Below are 23,887 nucleotides of genomic sequence, written 5' to 3' on the forward strand. Positions count from 1 at the left end.
TTGGGACCTCCGGACCCCTATAAAAAAAATTGTCCCTTTATTAAAAAATAAAATAAAAATATATTAAAAAAATATATATTTCTTTATAAAAAATAAATAAAAAAAAGGGGGGTTGCCATCTGGGCCCCTGGGGACCTCCGGGCCCCTTACAGGTGTACTGCCTGTACCCCCCTGATGGCGGCCCTGTGGGCGGGTATGCTGATCAAAAACAAAACTTTAATTTGCCCCGTCAACCGACAAGAATTTAGACCAACGTTTACAGACGATAAGGATGCAGGTTCTATGCAATAATGCCGCATTATTGAGCATTATTAAGATACATTTAAATTAGGATGTTGGTATTGCTACTGATGTCATTTCTGAATTTTGCTAAGGCATTTGATACTATTCCTCATAAATATCCGATGCAAGAATTGAGGATACAAGAGTTGGTGGAGAATGTTTTTCAATGGGTAGCAATAGGTATAAAGAAGGCAGAAAAGGGGTTCTTGTTAATAGAACAAGTTCTAAATAAGCTGGAATTTGTTGTTTTATATTACAGGGATCAATACTGAGCCCAATGCTGGTTATTCTGTTTATTAATGACATTGGGCATATCCTTACAATTAATCAAATATAGCTGGGTGAAACCAGGATAGAGAAGGACTTGGCAAGACTGGTTAACAATAATCTGAGCAGTACCACTCAACTCCAAGTGACAATTGCAAAAGCAAACAAAATCCTGAGATGTATAAAAAGGAAGCTGTGATGCTAATTAGTATTCTGTGTAAATCACTTGTAAGATCATATTTAATTTTGGACACCATATTGTAAAAACAACAATAGAGTTTTAGAGTAGGTAGGTAGCAGACAACTAAACTATTAAAACAGATGAAAAATCTTACGGTAAAGGATTGAAAAAATGAGTCAAGCTTGCTAAAAAGATACTATGGGGTATATTCACATACAAATAGATTGGCGCAGCGTATGTGAGATACGCTACGCCGCTGTAACTTACATTAGGCCGGTTCGAATCCCCAAAGAATTTGCGCCGTAAGTTACGGCGGCGTAGTGTATCTCAAGCAGCGTAAGGGCGCGGAATTCAAATCGGCGATTAGGGGGTGTGTTTCATTTAAATGAAGCGCGTCCCATGCTCCGTTTCTAAATTTCCCGCCGTGCATTGCGCAAAATGACGTCGCAACAACGTCATTTTTTAAACTTAGACGTGACTTACGTCCATCCCGATTCACGGACGACTTACGCAAAAAAAAAGAAAAATTTCAAATTTCGACGCGGGAACGACGGCCATACTTAACATGGCATGTCTAACTATACGCGACGAAATAGCAGCTTTAACTATACGCCGGAAAAAGCCGAATACAGATGCCGTAAAAAAATGCGACGCCTACTCGTACGTTCGTGGATCGTCGGAAATAGCTAATTTGCATACCCGACGCGGAACACGACATGAACGCCACCCAGCGGACGCCAAAGAATTGCATTTTAGATCCGAAGGCGTACGAAGACATACACCTGTCGGATCTAACCCAGAAGCCGTCGTATCTTGTTTTGAGGATTCATAACAACGATACAACGTGGGAAATTTGAAAGTACGCCGGCGTATCAGTAGCGTACTCGCTCTGTGGATCTACCCAGTGCTTTAAGTGGGCCAAAAGAGGTGCCGGTACTCTATTAGGCGCCGGTGCCCCCCCCCCAATACTGAACATGAAAATATATATATTTTACAAACCCTCTCTTAGACGAAACCTAACATTTGATTTTGCTGCTAAAATTACATAAACCAGCTGATGATGTCAGAAACTAAAAAAAGAGAAGATAAAATGTGCACAAAGCATGACAAGGGACAGACACCACAGAAAATAGATAGGAGAAGTATAGAATATACATATCAGTCTGTGAGCAGCCATAGCAACAAAACATCACTCACCATTAGTAAAGAATCTGTACTTCAGATCCAAAGCAAAGTCCGATGACTGATTTTTCACTTTGCTGCACCGTCCTAGGAGGGATAGTCACCCGCTCACATCCACCACGCCGCACTGATCGCTCCTCACAGGCGCGCGGAAAGGAGTTGACGTCATCTAACGTGAGGTCAACTCCCTGCCTGCGCCTGCACGTACGGCTCAAGCCGTACTCTGCACACGGCCCGCCCCCCTCCACTAGCTGATGGCCGGCCCAGCCAATGACTATTATGGAGGAGACGGTGCGCGATGTAATTCGCCCGGAGGCCGGATTAAAAGGTCCGTCGGGCCGTATGATCATATTCCTGGCCTGGGGCTGTGTTCCGGTATGGGAAACCCACGTACTGGGCGCACGGAGAGGTGCTGGTACTCTCCAGGGCCATTTTTGGAAGTGGCGGTACTGAGTACCGCCGCGTTCCGGCCCAGTTAAAGCACTGGATCTACCCCTATATCTTAGAGGTAACCTAATACATTTCTAAAATGTATTCAATGCAAGTAAAGAATTCTATCAAAGTATTTTTTTTAATCCTAATTACTGTATAAAAGACAAGAGAGTTGTGTATGGAGGAAATAATTAGGATGGGGTTCTTTACAATAAGAATGGCTAAACTTTAGAATGCAAGATGAGGCAGTTAAGACAAAAAATATGAATTAATTTTCTTGCAAATAATAATTAACCAGAACTAACTAATTAACCAAAACAGTTTTTACTGCATCCAATTCGCATGACATGTGACTGGCTCTCAATGGAACTGGTTCACACATGTCCATGGCGGCAGCGGTGCAAATTCCAAAAGGGTCCTGTGCGTTTTTGGGTCCGGTTCAAGTGCAAATTCAGGCAAAAATTCTGACCTGAATTGGTGAACAGGAACACACCGGACCCCAGGCTGGAAACCGGGGCCGCACATATGTGAACCCGGGTGGAGGGCAATTGGGAATTATGCCTTTACCTCTATGAAATAATTGTCCACATGTGCACAATGGGATTTACTTTCCCTTCCAAAGTTGCAGGAGTCATGATGAATTGATTGAACTTGATAGACATAAGTCTTTTTTTAGCCTTAAAAGCCTATATAAATTATGCAACTCAAACTAAATGTAATATGCAAATAATATGGGATTTATTGTGACACTGATCTACAACTAAAATTAGGGGTATCTCCAGGGACAACATACAGTTGCAATAAAAAGTATGTGAACCCTTTTGGAATTATATTGATTTCTGCACAAATTGGTCATAAAATGTGATCATCTAAGTCACAACAATAGACAATCACAGTCTGCTTAAACTAATAACATACAAAGAATTAAATGTTACCATGTTTTTATTGAACACACCATGTAAACATTCACGGTGCAGGTGGAAAAAGTATGTGAACCCTTGGATTTAATAACTGGTTGAACCTCCTTTGGCAGAAATAACTTCAACCAAACGGTTCCTGTAGTTGCAGATCAGACGTGCACAACAGTCAGGAGTAATTCTTGACCATTCCTCTTTACAGAACTGTTTCAGTTCAGCAATATTCTTGGGATGTCTGGTATGAATCGTTTTCTTGAGGTCATGCCACAGCATCTCAATCGGGTTGAGGTCAGGACTCTGACTGGGCCACTCCAGAAGGCGTATTTCCTTCTGTTTAAGCCATTCTGCTGTTGATTTACTTCTATGCTTTGGGTTGTTGTCCTGTTGCAACATCTTCTGTTGAGCTTCAGCTGGTGGACAGACGGCCTTAAGTTCTCCTGCAAAATGTCTTTGAAAACTTGGGAATTCATTTTTCCTTTAATGATAGCAATCCGTCCAGGCCCTGATGCAGCAAAGCAGCCCCAAACCATGATGCCCCCACCACCATACTTCACATTTGGGATGATGTTTTGATGTTGGTGTGCTGTGCCTCTTTTTCTCCACACATAGTGTTGTGTGTTTCTTCCAATCAACTCAACTTTGGTTTCATCTGTCCACAGAATATTTTGCCAGTACTGCTGTGGAAAATCCAGGTGCTCTTGTGCAAACTGTAAAGTGCAGCAATGTTTTTTTTGGACAGCAGTGGCTTCCTCTGTGGTATCCTCCCATGAAATCCATTCTTGTTTAGTGTTTTACCTATAGTAGATTCACTAACAGGGATGTTAGCATATGCCAGAGACTTTTGTAAGTCTTTAGCTGACACTCTAAGGCCCCATACACACGATAGAATCCATCCGCTGAAAAATCCCAGCAAATGGGTTTCAGCGGATAGATCCTATGGTGTGTACACTCCAGCGGATCTGTTTCCGCGGATATTTCTCCCCTGGGATGGATTCCAGCAGATCGAATATTTGCTGACATGCCAAACAAATCTATCTGCTGGAATCCATCCCAACGGATGGATCCGCTGGTCTGTATAGACTCACCGGATCCATCCGTCCGAAGGGATCCCCCGCATGCATCGTAATGATTCGACGCATGCGTAATGATGACAGCGTCGCGCACGTCGCCGCGTCATAATCGCGGCGACGGCGCGACACGTCATCGCCAGAGGATTTCGGCGCGGATTTCAATGCGATGGTGTGTACACTCCATCGCATAGAAATCCGCGGAAATCCTCGAGAGGATTTATCCGTGGAAACGGTCCGCTGGACCATATCCGCGGATAAATCCTCCCGTGTGTATGGGGCCTAAGATTCTTCTTCACCTCATTGAGCAGTCTGCCCTGTGCTCTTGCAGTCATATTTACAGGACGGCCACTCCTAGGGAGAGTAGCAGCAGTGCTGAACTTTCTCAATTTATAGACAATTTGTCTTACCGTGGACTGATGCACAGCAAGACTTTTGGAGATACTTTTATAACCCTTTCCAGCTTTTTGCAAGTCAACAATTCTTAATCGTAGGTCTTCTGAGAGCTCTTTTGTGCGAGGCATCATTCAAATCAGGCAATGCTTCTTGTGAAAAGCAAACCCAGAACTGGTGGGTATTTTTTTACAGGGCAGGGCAGCTGTAACCAACACCTCCAATCTCATCTCATTGATTGGACTCCAGTTGGCTGACACCTCTCTCCAATTAGCTCTTGGAGATGTCATTAGTCTAGGGGTTCACATACTTTTTCCACCTGCACTGTGAATGTTTACATGGTGTGTTCAATAAAAACATGGTAAGATTCAATTCTTTGTGTGTTATTAGTTTAAGCAGACTGTGATTGTCTATTGTTGTGACTTAGATGAAGATCAGAAAACATTTTATGACCAATTTGTGCAGAAATCCATATAATTCCAAAAGGGTTCACATACTTTTCATTGCAACTGTATAATACCAGGAACTGGCCAGTTGAGTTTACAGCCAAACATGCCATGTGCTTGAGACACGCCAACTTAAATATCCACACATTTTTGAACAGGGCCAGAGGACGAGAGAGACACACAAAAGCATTTTATCAATGTATTTATCAATTCTGTATTACAACCAGCAATAATATACATTTTGGGGGTCTGCTCAACCACTGCATCAGTCCCTCTAGCTTGTTATCCATGCTCATCTTTGGTATGTTGCATACTTTGTAAAAGTAAGATGCATTACAGTATGTAAACTTCTTGTTCAGCATATATTCAATAACCATTGTCATCATTACACAATCAATACACAGTTGTAAATATTCCATTACATGTATTACCTTTCTACATCTGCACTTGGTTGTGCAGTTACGGAGTTGGCAGTCTGAGCCTCAGTCACATCTGAAATGATAGGCCCAGCAGGACTGCTTAAAGAGGACGCTGGATCTGTGGGCGGCTACATAGGAAACATTTTATTAAATATCCATAGTCTAAGATGCAGTTTAAACTCATAACAAATAAAAGGCCTTATGTGCGTTTATAATAGGGTAAAGGTGTATAGCCTTCCATACAGGGTCATCACTATACATTTGCAGCATACGGAGAAGGAGGAACTCCTTTATCTTTATTTTATTTCTAAAGACTAGTTATGTAATTAAAACATATGAAGGTATTGCACCTTATGTGTGCAGAATGTGTACAATGTCTCAGGACTTCAATAAAACCTCTGACTGTTATGTAAACCAAATTTATATGGTCTGCTTGAAACATGTGATAAACCTAATCTTTTTACATTGGCAACAAAAGGCCTACTTTTAACACCTAAATTACTTCTAGTAAAACAGTTTGTAGCAGTTCAAACCTTCCTTCAAATCTTACCCACAAGATTCTTTTCTGAAACCAGCATTTCCTTTCTGAAACTGGTGTTCTGTTTATATAGAAAATGTATTTACTTTCAATATAGCAATTACATTATAAGGTGGATTTAGACCCCTTTCACAGTGGGGCCACCGCCATGTTAGCGCTAAAGCTCCGCTCGTTTTTAGCGCTGTTTAAGCGGATGCTGGGAGGGTGCTTTTAACCCAAAAGAAGGGGTTAAAAACTCTGATGTTGCGGCGCTTCCAAAACGTTTTTCAGGCGCTTCAGGAGCACTCCCAAACCCCTCCAAATCCCTCCACTTTTCCGAATGCCCGAAAGCGCACCGCCTGGGTGTGAAAGCACCCATTGTAATGAATGGGAGGCAGTACACACGGTCGTTCCAAACCGATGAGAATGGTCCGACGGGCCATTTCCATCGGTTCACCGCTGAAGTGGCCTGATGATCTGATGTGCGTACACACCATCGTTCCAAAAACTGATCGGGTCAGAACGCGGTGACGTCAAACACACGACGTGCTGAATAAAACAAAGTTCAATGCTTCCAAGCATGTGTCGACTTGATTCTGAGCATGCGCAGGTTTTGAACCGATGCTTTTCTGTACTAATCATCGGTTTGGACCGATCGGGCAGCGGTCCATCGGTTCAGTTTTGAAGCATGTTTTAAAATTTTGGACCGAAGGAAAACAGACCGATGGGCTATACACACGGTCGGTTTGGACGGATGAAACTGAACCTCGGTCCATTCTCATCGGTTTTGTCCATCCGTGTGTATGCGGCCTGAGACTATCACAGTGCAGGTGCATTTATACAGAGACTTGATTACACACAGGTGGATTCTATTTATCATCATTAGTCATTTAGGTCAACATTGGATCATTCAGAGATCCTCACTGAACTTCTGGAGAGAGTTTGCTGCACTGAAAGTAGAGGGGCTGAATAATTTTGCACGCCCAATTTTTCAGTTTTTTATTTGTTAAAAAAGTTTGAAATATCCAATAAATTTTGTTCAACTTCATGATTGTGTCCCACTTGTTGTTGATTCTTCAAAAAAAAAATACAGTTTTATATCTTTATGTTTGAAGCCTGAAATGTGGCATAAGGTCGCAAAGTTCAAGGGGGCCGAATACTTTCGCAAGGCACTGTAGCTGTAATGGTTGTAAATATGCATACATGTACATATGTAATGTAATGCATTGACTTCATGTCATACACCAACAACCAACCTTGTGTGCACATACATGACTATAAAGAGTGAGAGCATGAGTACAAGTATGTATGTTTATAATAGGTTTATGTAGGCTTCTTAACACGCTGAAAGTATAATCTGTTCTCAAATACAGCAGCTAATATTTGAACAAAGATTAAACATGTGGTGTCTATTGCCTCTACACTATACATAAAAGAAGATATTCACTTGTACTACTGTTGTGGTGTCAAGAGGCTTAAGAGCTGAGGGTGTTCACCAGCTTTCTATGTACATGATATCCAGTTCTCAGCAATGTCCAGAGCCTGGAGTGACTAAAATAGAACAATAAATAGATGTCATTTTATAAAATATAATGTAATTTTGTTTCAAAAAGCTTATCCCAGATATAGGGATAGCAGTTGCCTCACATAAATAAGTTATTAAACCCTTGTCAAAGTTAGGTGATAAAAGAAACCCATCATGTAATTGCAGCATACAGTTTATGTAAATTTTTGTCATGGCTTTATTTCTGACATAAAACACTCGCTGGCCATGCTTAAAGTGGAAGTAAACCCTCCTATCGTTTTCAGACAAGGAAGCGGCCATCTTGACCTCTGTTTAATCTGTAACTGCCATAATGCTGTACATGTGACCTGTTATGAAACCAGCCATTGGATGGTTTGACAGTTTGGTTGAGAGCACAAGCAAATGTGACAGCTAGCATGCCGAGAAGGTTAACTGTTTTTTGTAACTATCAAATTGAAGGGTTTACTTCCACTTTAAACATGGGTGATACATAAAAAAAAATGGTCACAATAGTGAACTAAAGTTAACCTTATACCTGTAGAATTTCATTTGAACGAATGGATAAGTATAAAAAAAATTGTCTAAACTAGTTTCTTCGAAAGGTGATTCAACTATATTTAAACAACTTTTCATTCAAGTACCATATCTCAATTTTTGTAGAATTAACGCTTTACTTCTAGATTAACTTTGAAAAGTGCATGCACGTAAGACTAGTAGGTATGATTTTTTCTGACCTGGAGCAAATTCAACTATTACAAATTAATTTGTTTCCATTAGATTTGACCAAAAATTACCATCCTTGTTTTTTAATTATTATTTTTTTTGCTCACTGTGGTCGAAACTGATTGTTGAATCTTCCACTTTAACTCTTAAGCCTCGTACACACGATCGGATTTTCCGACAAGAAATGTGGAATATCATGCTTTCAAATTTTCCGACAACAAATGTGTGCCGTCGGATTGTCTGATCGTGTGTACTGTACACAAGTCCATCAGAGAAAAATCCAAAGTACAAACACGCATGTTCCGAACCAATGCTAACCATAAGACAACATTAGCAGAAGTTGCCTAAAGGGTGGCGCTACAGAGCTGAAAAAACATGTAGTTTTGTGTATGTTGGCCAACAAAGTTTTGCCGTTCACGGCCAATGCCCTTCGGACAAAATTCCACTTTTTTTCATTTCTTGGAGACTCTGGTCATAGATTTCTGCTTTTTGGGTTCAAAATATCAGAAAATTAGACTCACCGATTGGATGTAATAAGGGTCTTGCAGGGATTCCACTGGGAGATGTCTGCTAAACTTTGATAGCGGTAAGGCAGAATTTCCATCATCCAACATTAGAGGTCTGCAGTGGAACAGAAATTGTAAATGTACCTATTCTTCAGCATATAGTTTTGTTTGGCTGATATTGTATATCTCTTACCCATAGTTTTACATGCTGCCTCAAAAGCAAGCGATCCAACCTATTTGGCTACAATAGATTCTGGCACCAGGAGCTCAGCTCCGGTCTCTTTAAGGGCCCTTTCACACGGGCGGACAAACGGACCGTTTTTTACAAGTCCGTTTACGGACATGTAATGTATCCCTATGGGATTGTGGACGTTAGCGGATGATGCATCCGCTAACTTCCGTAACGATCCGCCTCCGCAAAGATCCGCTTTTTCAGAAGGAAGAAAACCCTATTTTTCTTCCGTCTGGCGGAACGAATCAGATGAATACAGACACACGGTCCGTATTCATCTGATTCCCCATAGGGGAGAGCAGAGGAAATACAGGGCAGTCTCTGCACAGTGTGCGGGGACCGCCCTGTCCGCCGACAGCTCAGCGGGGATTTGCGGATGATCCCCGCTGAGCCGACGGACACACACGGGGCGGATCAATACGGATCCGCTCCGTGTGAAAGAGCCCTAAGAGTAAATGCTGTTTTTCAGCACTGAGGGTTAGTGGTAAGAAGGATCAGTGTTAGGTTGACAGGGAGGGAAAATGTGTTACAAGGAGGGTTATTGTTAGTGTTACAAGAAAGGTTAGCAATAAAGGGATTGTAAAGGTAATATATATTTTTTTAAATAACAAACAAAATGCAATTGCACAGAGCGGCCACAAACCTCCCCTATTCGGATTCCCCGCCGGTGTTCCTGGCCCCTCCCCTCTTTCCAGTGCCCCTATGGGAAGCCACTTCCCATGGAAGCACTTGTGTGTGCTCACACCTGAGCCCCGCTGCTGTGTCCATTGACACAGACAGCAGGACTCGGCCCCGCTCCTCGGCTCCCTCATCACTGGCTTTGATTGACATTACTAGGAGCCAATGGCTCGCGGTGCCCCAGAAAAGCCAGCGAGACCCAGAAGTGAGGGGAGAAAAGATCTGCAGACATGCACGACTCTGGATTGAATGAGGGCTCAGGTAAGAAAAGAGAGGTGAGGGGGATGCTGACACCAAAAAATGTTTAGGCTTTACAATCACTTTACAGTGACAGGGAAGTCTAGTGTTAGGGTTACAGAAAAGTTGGTATTAGGGTTAATAGAGAAGGATAGTGTTAGGGTTACGGACAAGGCTAGGTTAGGGCATTGTTCTCCATGCCGAATACTACTAACATTTAACTCCTGGAGCTGAACGCTTATGTATTGGTGTAGAGGTATGGCAGCAAGTGCTTACAATCATTAGTATATAAGGAAATCTCTTTCTGATCTAAAGTTAATCATTCCCTTTTCTAGACTGAAAGATTTTACAATATATGAGCTCAGGACCGCTGATGGGGGGGACCACTGATCCTTCTGTAGTGGACTCAGAGACACAGGGGGGGAAGAACAGCAGGGAAAATCGGTGCGGCTGAGTGGAGGGGCAATTACAGAAGGATGCCCTGTGTAGCTCTCTGCAGCAGCTGAAAGTTGGTTTCTCTCCCTCACGCTGGCTTTCAGCTGCACAGACACTGTAATTGCTTCCCCAACATCAATCCCCCTCCCTGTTCTACCTGCCTCCGATTCCCCTTGTGTGCCTCCCTGTCACTGTGTCAGCCCCCCGCCCCTTCCTGCGGCGTTGACGGCTTCACTCTCCCAACGGCTGCCGTGGGTACAGGGTATGTGTCAGGATGGAAAGCAGAGGGAGGGGCCAGTAAGTATGTAATTTTCCTTCCTTTTTTTGAATGGATAAATTGAGTGACTGTCCTGTGTCCATTGATAACTGGGCATAGTAAACTGTGTTTATAAATGAACAGGAGCCTCTGTCTGTCCCCTATGCATTCATCTTCAGTGTAGCTGGGGCTACAGAGAAAGGAATTGAAGAATCTGTGTCCCTTATTTCTTTCTCTGTCTCAAAGGTGAGATGTCAGGGGACTAGACCCCTGATATCTCATCAAAGCCTCCACCCCCCAACAACGTGGTAAAAACAAAATGTAAAAAAATAAACAATTTGAAAATATATATATATATATATATATATATATATATATTTTAAAAAATTGTAAAGAAAAAGTAATTAAAAAAAATGTAATTGTAAAAACAAATTTTTAAAAATTAAAAATATATTTTTTTTAAATTATAAAAAACATTTTACATTTTTGTATTTTTTATTAAACAAATTAAGGGTTAATTCATATGGGTTCTGTGGGACATGAGCTGCTTGTCTGTTACTTTATGAGAATGCAGCAATTGTATGAACACAGCTGCAGGTCCTCATTTGATAAGTGTGCAGGTGTTGGTGAGTGGCCCGGAATGCCCACTGTCAATGTTTGGGGGGCCATACACCTGTATCCATACGCCTGTCAAATTAGGATCTTAAGGCTTCATACACCTGCTGCATCCCCATAGCGTAACATAGGCTGCCTGCACACAGGAAAGGGGTATATGTGCCCAGTAAGCAACTGGTTGAAAAAACATGGATTGACACTGTACAGGCAAGAGCACCTATGTGAATGAGCCCCAATATCTAATTTACACACAGAACTTTTTAATTACTCTATACAATTTTATCTTTTACATTTAGCATGTATTTTGTAAGTTATGTTATGTTTGGGTCCACTGATATTGATTTTAGTGTATGTTTACTGAAAATATTGTTTTGATATGTTCAAGGGGGGCCCTGTCAAAAAGGCTGTACGGGGCGAGGTCCCGCTCGCTCACACAGCGCGGTGGTATCGCTGGATCCAGGAAAAAGGTAAGCCAGCGCGCGCTGCAGGCTCTGCATAGCTATATACAAAAGAGAGGATGTTGCCCCTACAGGGAAACCAGAGAGTGGTGTCCCCTGGGACAACCAAGGGACTACCAGGGCAGTGACGGACAATAAGGCTCTGCATAGCTACCCCGAGCGTGACTCGGGGATACCGATTTTAGCACAAAAAATCCACCCGAGTCACGCTCAGGAATACCGCCAGGGGGGTTAATTGGATAGATTGGTAGCAGTGCAGCCATTGGCTCGTGCTGCTGTCAATCAAATCCAATGACGCGGGCGCTGGGGGGTAGTCAAGTTTCCCGTCGCATAGTTACACTTTTTTTTTGGTGCCTTACATCAAGTGTATTGCTGTCTAAAGTATGGCCGTCGTTCCCGCGTCAAAATTTATAAATCAACGTCGTTTGCGTAAGCTGTCCGGGAATACGGAAGTACGCTAAGCGCTTCGCCGTTCAAAAAAATGACGTCACGGCGCGCAAACCACAGCGGGAGTTAGGAAACGGAGCATGCGCAGTAGGTCCGGCGCAGGAGCGCGCCTAATTTAAATGGCACACGCCCATTTGAATTGGCCCGCCTTGCGCCGGAGGCCGCGGGCGTAGGTTTTCATCGCAAGTGCTTGGTGAATCAGGCACTTGCGATGAAAAATTGCGGCGGTGTAACTTATCTAGGATAAAAATTACTAACACTTTTACATCTAAAGTAAAATGACTCTTTGGTGGCAAACTATAGTGGTCTGTTTAGCCACATGTAGAAAGATTTTGGTAGGCATATCTTTTGTGATTGCTGGTACATTCTGTCTTGTTATGAATATTATTGCTGGGTATTTTACTGCCAATATGTAAACAGATGCAATCGGTGGAGATGGTAATCTTTTTGAGGAAACGTCTTGTAGTCTATGCCATCTACGTAATATAATGTCATTGTAAACACTATGGCCCGGATTCAGAAAGGACTTACGACGGCGTATCTCCAGATACGCCGTCGTAAGTACAAATGAGCGCCGTCGTATCTATGCGCTGATTCATGAAGGCAGTTACGCCTGAATTTGGCCAAGATACGACCGACGTAAGTCTCTTACGCCGTCGTATCTTGGGTGCATATTTACGCTGGCCGCTAGGGGCGCTTCCGTAGATTCACTCGTCGAATATGCAAATGACCTAGATACGCCGATTCAGAAACGTACTTGCGCCCAACGGATTTAGCTACGCCGTTTACGTAAGGCATATGTCCGGCGTAAGTTTACCCCTCATAAAGCAGGGGTAAGTCATGTTAAAGGGGTGTTCCAGCCTGTTTTTAAAAGTTTAAAAGTTTAAAAGTCAGCAGATACAAAAAGACAGGAAGTCCCACTGCTCCTGAAGCCCCCACTCCCCCCCCCCCCCAAAAAAATTACATGCCAAATGTGGCATGTAAGGGGGCAAGGAGTGGATTAAGCGGAAGTTCCATTTTTAGGTGGAACTCCGCTTTAAGGTATGGACGTCGGAAACGTCGGAACAGCGTCGTATTTTACATTGTTTGCGTAAGTCGTACGTGAATGGGGTTGGGCGTAGGTTACGTTCACGTCGACAAAGCATTGAGCCGACGTATCTTAAGGAGTATTTGCGACGTGATTCGTGATTCGATCGGACATGCATTTACATGGGGTCACGCTTCATTACAATACACTGCCCACTGCCTTGCTACTTTGAATTACGCGGGCTTACGCCGGCCCATTTACGATACGCCGACGTAACTTTGGGTGCAAGTGCTTCCTGAATACAGTACTTGCCTCTCAATGTTACGTCGGCGTAGCGCATAGGAGATGCGTTACGCCCGCTCAAAGATACGACAATGTATCTGAATCGCAGCCCATAAATTCCTTCCATATCCTCATAACTATATCTTCTGTATTTCTTTGCTGGACATTTGGTTTGCTGGGATGCCAGTTCCTTTTTTTCTCCCTCTCTCTGCCCCCACAATAGTCTTAGGAGCTGAGAGGGCATTTTGTACACAGTATTGTGAAAGCCAGTGGTCAGCAGGTCTGACTCAGCAGGTCCATTCAGCGCTTATCACCAGGGTGACTGGGTCAGGTGACCTGCACCCAGGGGCCTCGCTGAGCTTGTGATTTTGGTGGGGAGTTTTTGTGAGGGTGGTGATCTCTTACAGGCACTCACATCTTTCTCTTTATCCCACTGCTGGAGGGGCCCGGAGGCAGCTGTCCGAACAGAAACTGGATTAACTGTCAGGAAAAAGCACAACATCAGGTTATTAGTTTCAGAACTCGCTGCCCTCTCACCCAAGCTTTAGAAAAACAGCATATTTTATTAAGAAACACTTAACAAATGTCTCACTGTCCTTGGTATCAAAAACATGACAACTCTGTCAAGACCATAAAAACCTTAAAGGTGAACTCCGGGCACAAAAACGTCTATTTAAAAGTATTCCTCAACAGCAACAAAGGATAGAAACTAATTTTGTATGTACCAAATGTCTTTTTAAATCCAGTTATTACCTTGTAAAGTTTTGATGACATAGTTACTGTGCTGTACATAGCCTCAGCAGAGAGCAGAGCTGTGGGAGTGACCCAGCAGGCCCCACCCACTACAGACCTCATGCAGAAAACTATAGGAATGGGCAGAGATGTGACCAGTCACACTGCACATGGAAAGAGAGCAGTAGTGGGCGGTCTTTGTTACAGAAAGCTCCTGCACATAGGAAAAGTTTCTTACTGAAATACTACACAGATCTGGAATAAATACACACAGCCAGGGGCGTTGCTAGGTCTACAAAAGATCTGGGGCTAGAGCCCATAGCAGCGAAGTAAAGAAAAACATATGCTTTACATCATGGCCCCCAGAGAGCCACCCTTCATACATCATGGTCCCCAGAGAGCCACCCTCTGTACATCAGGGTCCCCAGAGCCCACCTTGTTATATCAGGGTCCCCAGAGCCCTCCTTGTTACATCAGGGTACCCTGAGAGCTACCCTCTTTACATCAGGGCCCCCAGAGACCCCCCTCCTTAAATCAAGGTCCCCAGAGTCCTCCTTGTTACATCAGGGTCCCCAGAGAGCTGCCCTCTCCTTACATCAGGGTCCCCAGAGCTGCTCCTTCTCTAGCATTAAATATAAGCCTCCTAAAGTTTCTTGCCTTCTTTAAATTCACAACATGTGAAGGGGGAGGCGGGAGCACTGGCAGCAGCCATGTCTAAATAAGAAGGTTCCATAATGGGAGGGATCAGAGTTAGACAAACTGTGGTTAGTTGGTTGATGGCAACCAACCACTGAGGAGACAGTGAGCCGGGAGGTGTGGCAACAGCCATTCCAGGAAAGGACTGCAAGCCAGGAAAGTTCTGCTCCCGGCTGAATGCCGGGGGGCGGAGTCACATGGTTGGTTGCTAGACAATGGGTGGTCCTAGCAACCAACCACTGCTGGAATGTCAGTCAGTGGCGAACAGGAAGCGGGACTGCCGCTGCAGGAGTACGGCACTGCTGGTTGGACCCGGTAAGAGACTCGGGGATATGGGCCCCAAATTCGGGGCTATAGCCCCAGAAGCCACCCCCTAGCGATGCCACTGCACAAAACACACCAAGATTCAAGTAAGGATACACGTGCCTTTTTTATTGAGAAATAAAAGGGTCTCCCATTGGACTTTATTGCAGCCAAAACCACATATATTAAAACTTCAGGTGGGTTACTTCTCTCTTTAAATGTCATGTAGTGGAGAAAAATGTCAGGGTGGGCTCCCAAACTTCCACCACTAGGCTTGGCTGCTTTTGCTGTTTGCCTTATATCTACATGATTTGAAGATTGAAGTAAAATCGTTTGCAACTGGAGCATATGTCCCTTTGTCGTTTCTATATATATATATATATATATATATATATATATATATATATATATATATATAAAGAACTACATTTTATTGTACAAAATTATACTCGTAAAACCACTTAATAAAAACATGTTTGCATTGATAACATAAAAAATGACTGGGCTCGTGCCCAACCTTAAATGAGGAATAGAAATATAAATAAAAGCTGCAAACACATCCGTGAGATATTTCTCACAGTAAACGTAACTTGTAACCACCATGCTGCGCTAAATAATATGGGCCAGATTCACAGCGGAGATACGACGGAGTATCTCAGATACTCCGTCGTGTCTCTCAGAGTATCTATGCGACTGATTCATAGAATCAGTTACGCATAGATATCCCTAAGATCCGACAGGTGTAATTGTTTTACACTGTCGGATCTTAGGATGCAGTACCGCGGGCCGCCGCTGGGGGGAGTTTGCGTCGTAAACCAGCGTCGGGTATGCAAATTAGGAGTTACGGCGATCCACAACGGATTTTCGCGTTCGCTACGTCGCCGCTAGTCTAGTTTCCCGTCGCAAAGTTAGTCGTCATTTTTGGTGCCTTAACTTTACACAGCACACGTATGTGCTGTATAAAGTATGGGCGTCGTTCCCGCGTCGAATTTTAAAATTTCACGTCGTTTGCGTAAGACGTCCGGGAATACGGAAGTACGCTACGCACGTCGCCGATCGAAAAAATGACGTCAGTTCGTGCAAAGAATGGCGGGAATTTCGAAATGGAGCATGCGGAGTAGGTCCGGCGCGGGAGCGCGCCTAATTTAAATGCCACACGCCCCTTTAAATTACGCGGGCTTACACCAGAGGCCGCCGGCATAATTTTTCACGCAAGTGCTTGGTGAATCAGGCACTTGTGATGAAAAATTTCGGTGGTGTAACGTATCTACGATACGTTACGCCGCCGCGATTCTACCTGAATCTGGCCCTAAATGCTCAATTGAAGTTCTCAAATCCAATTTAAAATATTTATAAGGTCCCAAGTGAAAAATTGTGATGAAGATCCTTCTTAACACAAACAGAAGTGTGAGCCAAAACCGAAGACCTTTCACCTCAAAAGGCAGACCACCTCCAAAGGAGTCGGATTTATGCTTACCATGTGCAAGGACGCCCTAGTTAAAGAAAGGTCTAACAGGCTTTTGGGAGTAAATCCCCATATAACGGCATTCAGTCAGGCAGCCTTGTAATAGGCATTTGATACTCCCACAAAGGACATGTAGTGGGAAGAAAACACTGGATAGTGTAAAACCTTTTAAAACCGCTCTTTATTACACTAAAATAACACTAGGTAAACTGTAAATGTGCATATCGCCAAACAAACCCAACAGGTAACAATGGCGTTTGTCGTCACTTCCGGGGGACGCGGTGACATAGACATGCCGCTCTGACCATACGCGTTTCGTCACTAGCCAGGTTTGTTTGCGATATGCTAATTTCTTTTTTCTGTTTCAATATTTTTATTGACATTTTTATTGTAGACAAATATAACAATAATATCTAAGACTGCAATAAAATAGATATTTCGAGTTTCCTCAATAGCATTATAAATTGTCAGTAGCCATATTCAAGTCTGACTTAGAATTTAAGCATTAAGTCCCAATATGGTCTTAAGGAGCATTCTAATAAAAACAGATCTAAAATAAGAAAGGAAAGAAGGAAAATAAAGATGGTATAGGAAAAAGAGAGAGGGAGAGAGGGGGGAAAAAAGGGGGGGGGGGGAGAGGGTGCTTTCTAACTTAAAAGAGAAACTCCAAGGGACTTCTTATAACATTAAGATAATTAATCCAGGGTTCCCATACTGTATTAAACCAAGCAATCTTGTCGTCTTTAACCTCTTGACGACCGCGCCATAGCCGAAAGACGGCTACAGCGCGGTCGAGTTGTTCTGGGAGGACGTCCCTGGGACGTCCTCCCAGAATCTTGCTCCCACGCACCCCCTGGGGCGCGCTCCCGATTTTATCCGTGACCGCCGGGTCTAGAAGACCCGGCGCATCACGGATCGCGGTAAATTGCCGCTGATAGCAGCCGTTTACCATGTGATGATGCCCGTTTCTTCCCCCCTCTCTGTATTGGTACAGTGTGAGAGGAGAGGAGGAGAGAGGAGGCAGCAGTGCTGTGGGCTGGATCTATGACAACTGCAGTCACAGATCCAGCCATCCATCCCTGCACAATACTCTGCCAATACCCCTATGCAATACTCTGCCGATACCCCTGTGCAATACTCTGCCAATACCCCTGTGTAATACTCTGGCAATACCCCTGTGCAATACTCTGGCAATACCCCTGTGCAATACTCTGGCAATACCCCCACAATACTCTGGCAATACCCTGCCAATACTCCGCAATAGCGCTACAATCGAAGCCAGGATAATTTATTTCAGGCTTCCCAGCCTAGAGGTGAGATGTGGGGTCTTATTGACCCCACATCTTACTGTAAAGAGGACCTGTCATGCTATATTCCTATTACAAGGGATGTTTACATTCCTTATAATATGAATAAAAGTGATCAAAAATGTATTTTTGGGGAAAAAAGTGTCAAACTAAAATAAATAAAGTAAAATGAACAATAAAATGTTTTTTGTTTTTTTTAAGTGCCCCTGTCCCTGTGTGCTCGCATGCAGAAGGGAACACACACTTAAGTCCCGCCCACATATGAAAACGCTGTTCAAGCTTCACATGTGAGGTATCTCTGCGAACATTAGAGCGAGAGCAATCATTTTGGCCCTAGACCTTCTCTGTAACTAAAAACAAGTAACCAGTAAAAATATTTAAAGCGTCGCCTATGGGGATTTTTAAGTAGCAAAGTTTGGCGCCATTCCACGAGCGTGTGCAATTTTGAAGGGTGACATGTTAGGTATCTATTTACTCGGCGTAACTTCATCTTTCATAATATGCAAAAACATTGGGCTAAGTTTTGCTGTTTTGTGTTTTTTTTTAAGCACAAAACTTTTTTTTTTTAAACTCGTTCTCTAGGGTCTTTGCTAAAAAAGCATATATAATGTTTTGGGGTTCTATGTAATTTTCTAGCAAATAAATGATGATTTTTCCATGTAGGAGAGGAATGTCAGAACTGGTCTGGGTGTTCCAGAACGCCTGATGGTGCTCCCTGTATGTGGCCACGCTGTGTAAAAGTCTCACACATGTGGTATCGCCATACTCGGAAGGAATAGCAGAATGTGTTTTGGGGTGTAATTTGTGCTATGCATATGCTGTGTGTGAGAAATATGACAGAAACGAGAATTTTTTTTTTTTTTTTACAGAATTTTCTGTCTTTTTTCTTTGAAAGCTCAAAAAATAAAAAACCCAGAGGTGATCAAATACCACCAAAAGAAAGCTCTATTTGTGTGAAAAAAAGGACAAAAATTTCATATGGGTACAATGTTGTATGAGAGAGCACCGAAAGCTGAAAATTGATCTGGTTAGGAAGGGGGTTTAAGTGCCCAGTGGTCAAGGGGTTAAGAGCCAATAATCGTTCATTAATCATTATCCAAGACAGCTTGGTTTTCAATAGATAACATGGAATTATAGGGGTCTTCCAGGATTTGGCAATAGATATTCTAGCTGCAATAAATATAAAATGAATTAGTCTTTTAATTTGTTTTGACGTTCCCTCTACCTGGCGTCCCAATAATGCATTCAGTGGCGATTTTGTGAGGTTCACATTGGTTAAGGAATATATAAAATTATAGGTACGCATCCAGAATTTCCTCACTTTTTGGCAGGTCCACCAAATGTGGTACATGGTTCCTTTAGTATAACATCCTCTAAAACAATGTGGTGATGCTCCTTGGACAAAAGAAGCTACTCGGACTGGAACCATGTACCACCTCAACATGACCTTATAATTTGCTTCTATTAAAGATGTGTTAATGATCGATTTAGAAGCATTTAGGACTAATTTACTCCATTCTTCAATTTCCATAGAAGAACCAATATCCTGTTTCCACTGTTGCATGTAAAATAGTTTTTGGGGGTTCAAGGATAGGATACCATAGATGAATGACTTGAAAGTCTATCGAGAGACCTACAAAGATTCTCCATAGGAGTGAACGTCGATAAATTAGTAGTGGTTGTGGTTTAATTTCAATAAGAAATTTGTATAACGGTAGCATTCCGAATCGAGCAAATTAAATCGTTTCTGTAGGGTTGATTTCGATAAGGCACCCTTATGATGACAGAGGTCTGCTATCCTTAGTAAACCCTTATTAGACCACCATGAAAAATCTTGTGGACGCAGACCAGGGAGAAATTAGGGATTATTGAGCAATGGTGCCAAGGGTGCATCTGGAGATTTAAGTTTATAAGAGGTAGTTAGTCTATCCCATAAATGAAGGGAAAAGGATAAAGACGGACATAAAATAGTTGGTCTGTCTCTTCCTTTTATCCACATTAAGTGACTAATGTTGGGGTACAAAAAGGATTCCAACTTCATTCATAATGGTTTAGATTGCTCAGTATGAAAACAAATTAATTTCCCGGTAAGGTAATGATTAATTTTTCCAATTAAAGGGGAAAGATTCACGTAAAGTTTGTACTATGGTAGGTTGTAAAGATATATTGAGATATATTGAGAGCTTGCGATTTAGAATGATTTACCTGTAATCCAGTAAAAGTTGTAAAATGACTTAATACCACATTCAAATTTGGCAAAGATGTGATCGGGGAGGAAAGGAGCAACAGAATATCATCAGCGAACAGTGCCCATTTGTGTTCTCGAACTCCGCAAATGACTCCCATTATATCTGGATGTTCCCTTATTTTGATGGCCAATGGCCAATGGTTCTAATGCTGTTCTAATTTTTAATTATTATTTCATAATTTTATTGGTAGTTTCCACTTTTGTTGTAGTGGTAACTACACAATCTTATTTGTTCTTTGATTTCTCTAACTTGTTTTCTTTTCCCTTTTTCCGGTCCCCTTCTTTTATGAATGCTCTCCCTTTTTACGTTATGGTTTGTCTAGAAGATCCAAAAGTTACCCTAAAGGGTACTAAGCAACATCTAAAACGTGAGTACAGTCTGCTGAACCATCATGTCCAATAAAACCCAAAATACACAATCCTTACACACATGTACAGGGACTGAATTCCCCCTGTAAAAGAGCTAGTTTTCCAACAATACTACAGGATTGGAACTGACATTTTACTACTACAGGAAACACATTTTTCCCAAACATCTGCTCCAAAATACTTGCACTCCAGATATACATCAGTATATTTTTCCAATGGTCAGGATAAAAAACGAGGGGTTGCTATCTGTTTTGCCAAATGGATCCCCTTCACGCCCACTAATGTCATAAAGGATGAAGAAGGTCGCTACATTATGGTGGTGGGAAAAATTAATGATAGTGTGGTCACCTTTTTATCCTATTATGCCCCCAATGTTGCCCAGATAGCCTTCTTTCATACAATGCTAAAAGTAATTATGCCTCATGTATCGGGACATGTAATCTTCGGTGGTGACAGCAATACCTCCACCCAGATCAGGCAGGATTTGTACCCAATCGACAAGCCCCGGACCAGACCAGACGCATCATTGAGCGAATCCTCCCAGTAGACTTACGCATAAGTCAAACAGGGTCACTGATTGCCAGCTGCAATATACCTGTCAATATCTTGGAGACCAGATCCCCGATGGTTCGTTACAGTCTCCTGGATAACCCGCTTCTGGGTTCTCCCTGAGCCGATCCCCCACCATACAGCCCTCAGCTTAGGATCTTCCTAGAAAAGTTGGGGACCCAGTATGTCACTGGGGCTCCCTTCTCCATCAGGATGGAGCTTCGTGTAGAATGTGACTCCGGCCAGGTGGGCCACGCCAGGGGGGTCCATGAATGCGCGCACCCTAAAGGTGGATGCCGCACCTGGATAGGGGATTTATTTATTTGTTTATTTATGTATTATGTATTTGTTTTATTCATTTATTTGTTTATTTTTATTATTTATTGAGTATTATTTAGTTGTATTTATTTTTTGCATTTGAGCAGTAAAAATATTCATAAATGCACAAATCACATGTTTTAATGCATTTCTCTGGAGGAAAAAACTGTTTTGACCATCAGGATTCACACCGCTCATGTTAAGCCATGTTCCTATATTGTTCTTCTTTATATATGTTTAAGTAGATGTAAAAAACATAGAAGCCAACTTTGCTATTTTGTTTTTAAGGTCTCATTCGGGTGGATGGTCTGCTGCGTTCAGATGCATCTAAACATCATCGATGGACGTAGCATCAATCTGTGATGTGACCACATACAGACTGGACAATTATATGGTCAGAGCAGAACAAATTGGCTGGTCAGACCAGATGAGCGATTGATTTGCCGGCCATGGCTGCTCATGCACACTTTAAGAGTGTAGCTAGTTTCTGTACCAGCAAGAATCGCGTAAATGAAGTCTAAGCCCTGGTGCGATTTGACATGTCAAAGTGCATATCAAATTGGCAGCATTTGCCGGCTATGGCACAGTTCTAATTGGTGCAATGCTGCACCGATTTAAAAAATGTAGTTTCAGTACTAATTTTTTAGATTTCAGCCTGGGATTTATATTGACATCTGTGCAGTAACTGTTATTGCGGCCGAAATCGGGACTGACAAGCTGGAGTGAAATCGTGTGAGTTCCGCTGAACTCGCACAGCTTCATTCCCTCAGCCCAGTGTGAACCTGGGCTAAAAGGTGCACGCTCAGGAGATCATTTTTTCCACTTGCTTTACTACTCAAAAAGTAGGTGCATATTAATAGTCACATCGCCCTTCATGCACATGGTTTTCCCAGTGTAGCAAATCATCAAGTATTGAATCCAGGATCAGGGTGACAGTCCATACATCTTCCAAAGCAAGCCAACAATGGTACCTCCCATATTTAAAGATTGATGGATATGGGTTATTAGGACACTTTTTTTAATATTTGTATTATACTATACTTTAGCCCTAGCTGTAGCTCAAGATGAGAAAATTGTTCCATAATCAAGTTCTAGAAAGAAGATGACCAATGAACTAACCTTGTTGATAATTTTCTGCTGCTGGGAGTGGTTCTGTCTGAGAGAGACAACTTCGCGCCATAGAACTTCATTCTGCCTGGCAAAAAAAAAGAGATAAATTAAAAAGATTGGAAATTACCTAAAAATGGCCTATTATATTACCATATCAAAGCTTATATGAGATTTTAAAATTGCGACAGCGGATTTGGAGAGAAGATCCCTGGCTCACTGTCACAACGGGAGCTTAGGGAGGTGCGGAGGCTGCTGCATCGCTAACATGTCACACCCTGAATATGGGTGTAACATATTGGGAAAGTTGAACGTATCCGTTAACTAATGTTGTATTTACCAGATCAAAAGGATTAAAAAAAATAAAAGTTTTTTGTTATGGATTACATACGTTCAAAGGCCTCATGCACACACAGTTCTTCTGAATGCCTTTCTCCTGGCAGTAGAAAAACTGCATTGAAAATGAAGGCCTCTTGAGCCCCTTAGGGAGAGAGAACCTTGAGTGATGGGGGCATGGCCAGGTACAGGACAAGGCGGTGGTCACCAAGGATTGGTTATTAGGAGGGATGAGATGGGCCTGAGCTCAGGTAAAACTATTGCCCCAGGGAATTCTGGGTCTTTCAGGAAAACGTGTTTCGAAGAGCTGGCCACCCTCCCGCCCCTTTTTTCTATGGTATGTCAAAGCTTGCTGTGGTTTCTCGACCTTGCCAGCATAAAAGGCTGTAATGGGCTATGCCCTTGATGGAAATCGGAAGTAGGCGGCCTATTCAGCACTTATGGTAAGGGCAGGCCCCCCCCCCCCTTTGGAATTGAGTGCTCACAGTACAACTGTGACTGGTACTGGTTGAAAAGTTTTCACATGTTATGTTGAATTTAATAAAGCTGTGGCCTTGCCCTTTCCAACCTAATGGTTGTAAGTGTGTTTATTCAATAGGATGAGGGGCAAGGGGGAAGGTTTTATATAAATTTATGTTACAGTTAATTGTACCTGGGCTCATTGCGCCTCAGCAGTCAAGTGCCTTAGGTGCATTTAAACGTGTTCAGGTGCATCTAAAGTATTTTAGAGTTAAATTTATTGGCCAGAATAGTCATTTATTCTGGCCAATAAAATTAATGAATGGTCAAGAGCTAAACGTACAAAGCATTTAGGTGCGTTTACATGCGTTTCTGCTCTTTTTTCTGCCCAAACGCTTTTCTCCTGTAAGTGATTTTGACGCGTTCAGGATTCTGCCTTTTAGAGCTCCTGCTTCTAAACACCTGTAAATGCCT

The 23,887-nt window shown here is 42.6% G+C and overlaps 1 protein-coding gene across 1 annotated transcript in view; it reads right to left on the bottom strand.

Annotated features, from left to right (window-relative positions):
* HSF4 (heat shock transcription factor 4) overlaps positions 1-23,887 on the bottom strand; it is a 79,914-nt gene that overhangs the window by 15,646 nt on the left and 40,381 nt on the right. Inside the window, exons 5-9 of the mRNA XM_040329126.1 lie at positions 22,631-22,706; positions 13,940-14,004; positions 8,873-8,972; positions 7,033-7,048; positions 5,599-5,698 (exon numbers count right to left, since the gene is read on the bottom strand). Of these exons, the coding sequence (XP_040185060.1) occupies positions 5,599-5,698; positions 7,033-7,048; positions 8,873-8,972; positions 13,940-14,004; positions 22,631-22,706 (357 nt within the window). The remainder of the gene's footprint in view (positions 1-5,598; positions 5,699-7,032; positions 7,049-8,872; positions 8,973-13,939; positions 14,005-22,630; positions 22,707-23,887) is intronic.

This window comes from Rana temporaria, chromosome 11, assembly GCF_905171775.1.
Source record: "Rana temporaria chromosome 11, aRanTem1.1, whole genome shotgun sequence".
Taxonomy (NCBI): Eukaryota; Metazoa; Chordata; class Amphibia; order Anura; family Ranidae; genus Rana; species Rana temporaria.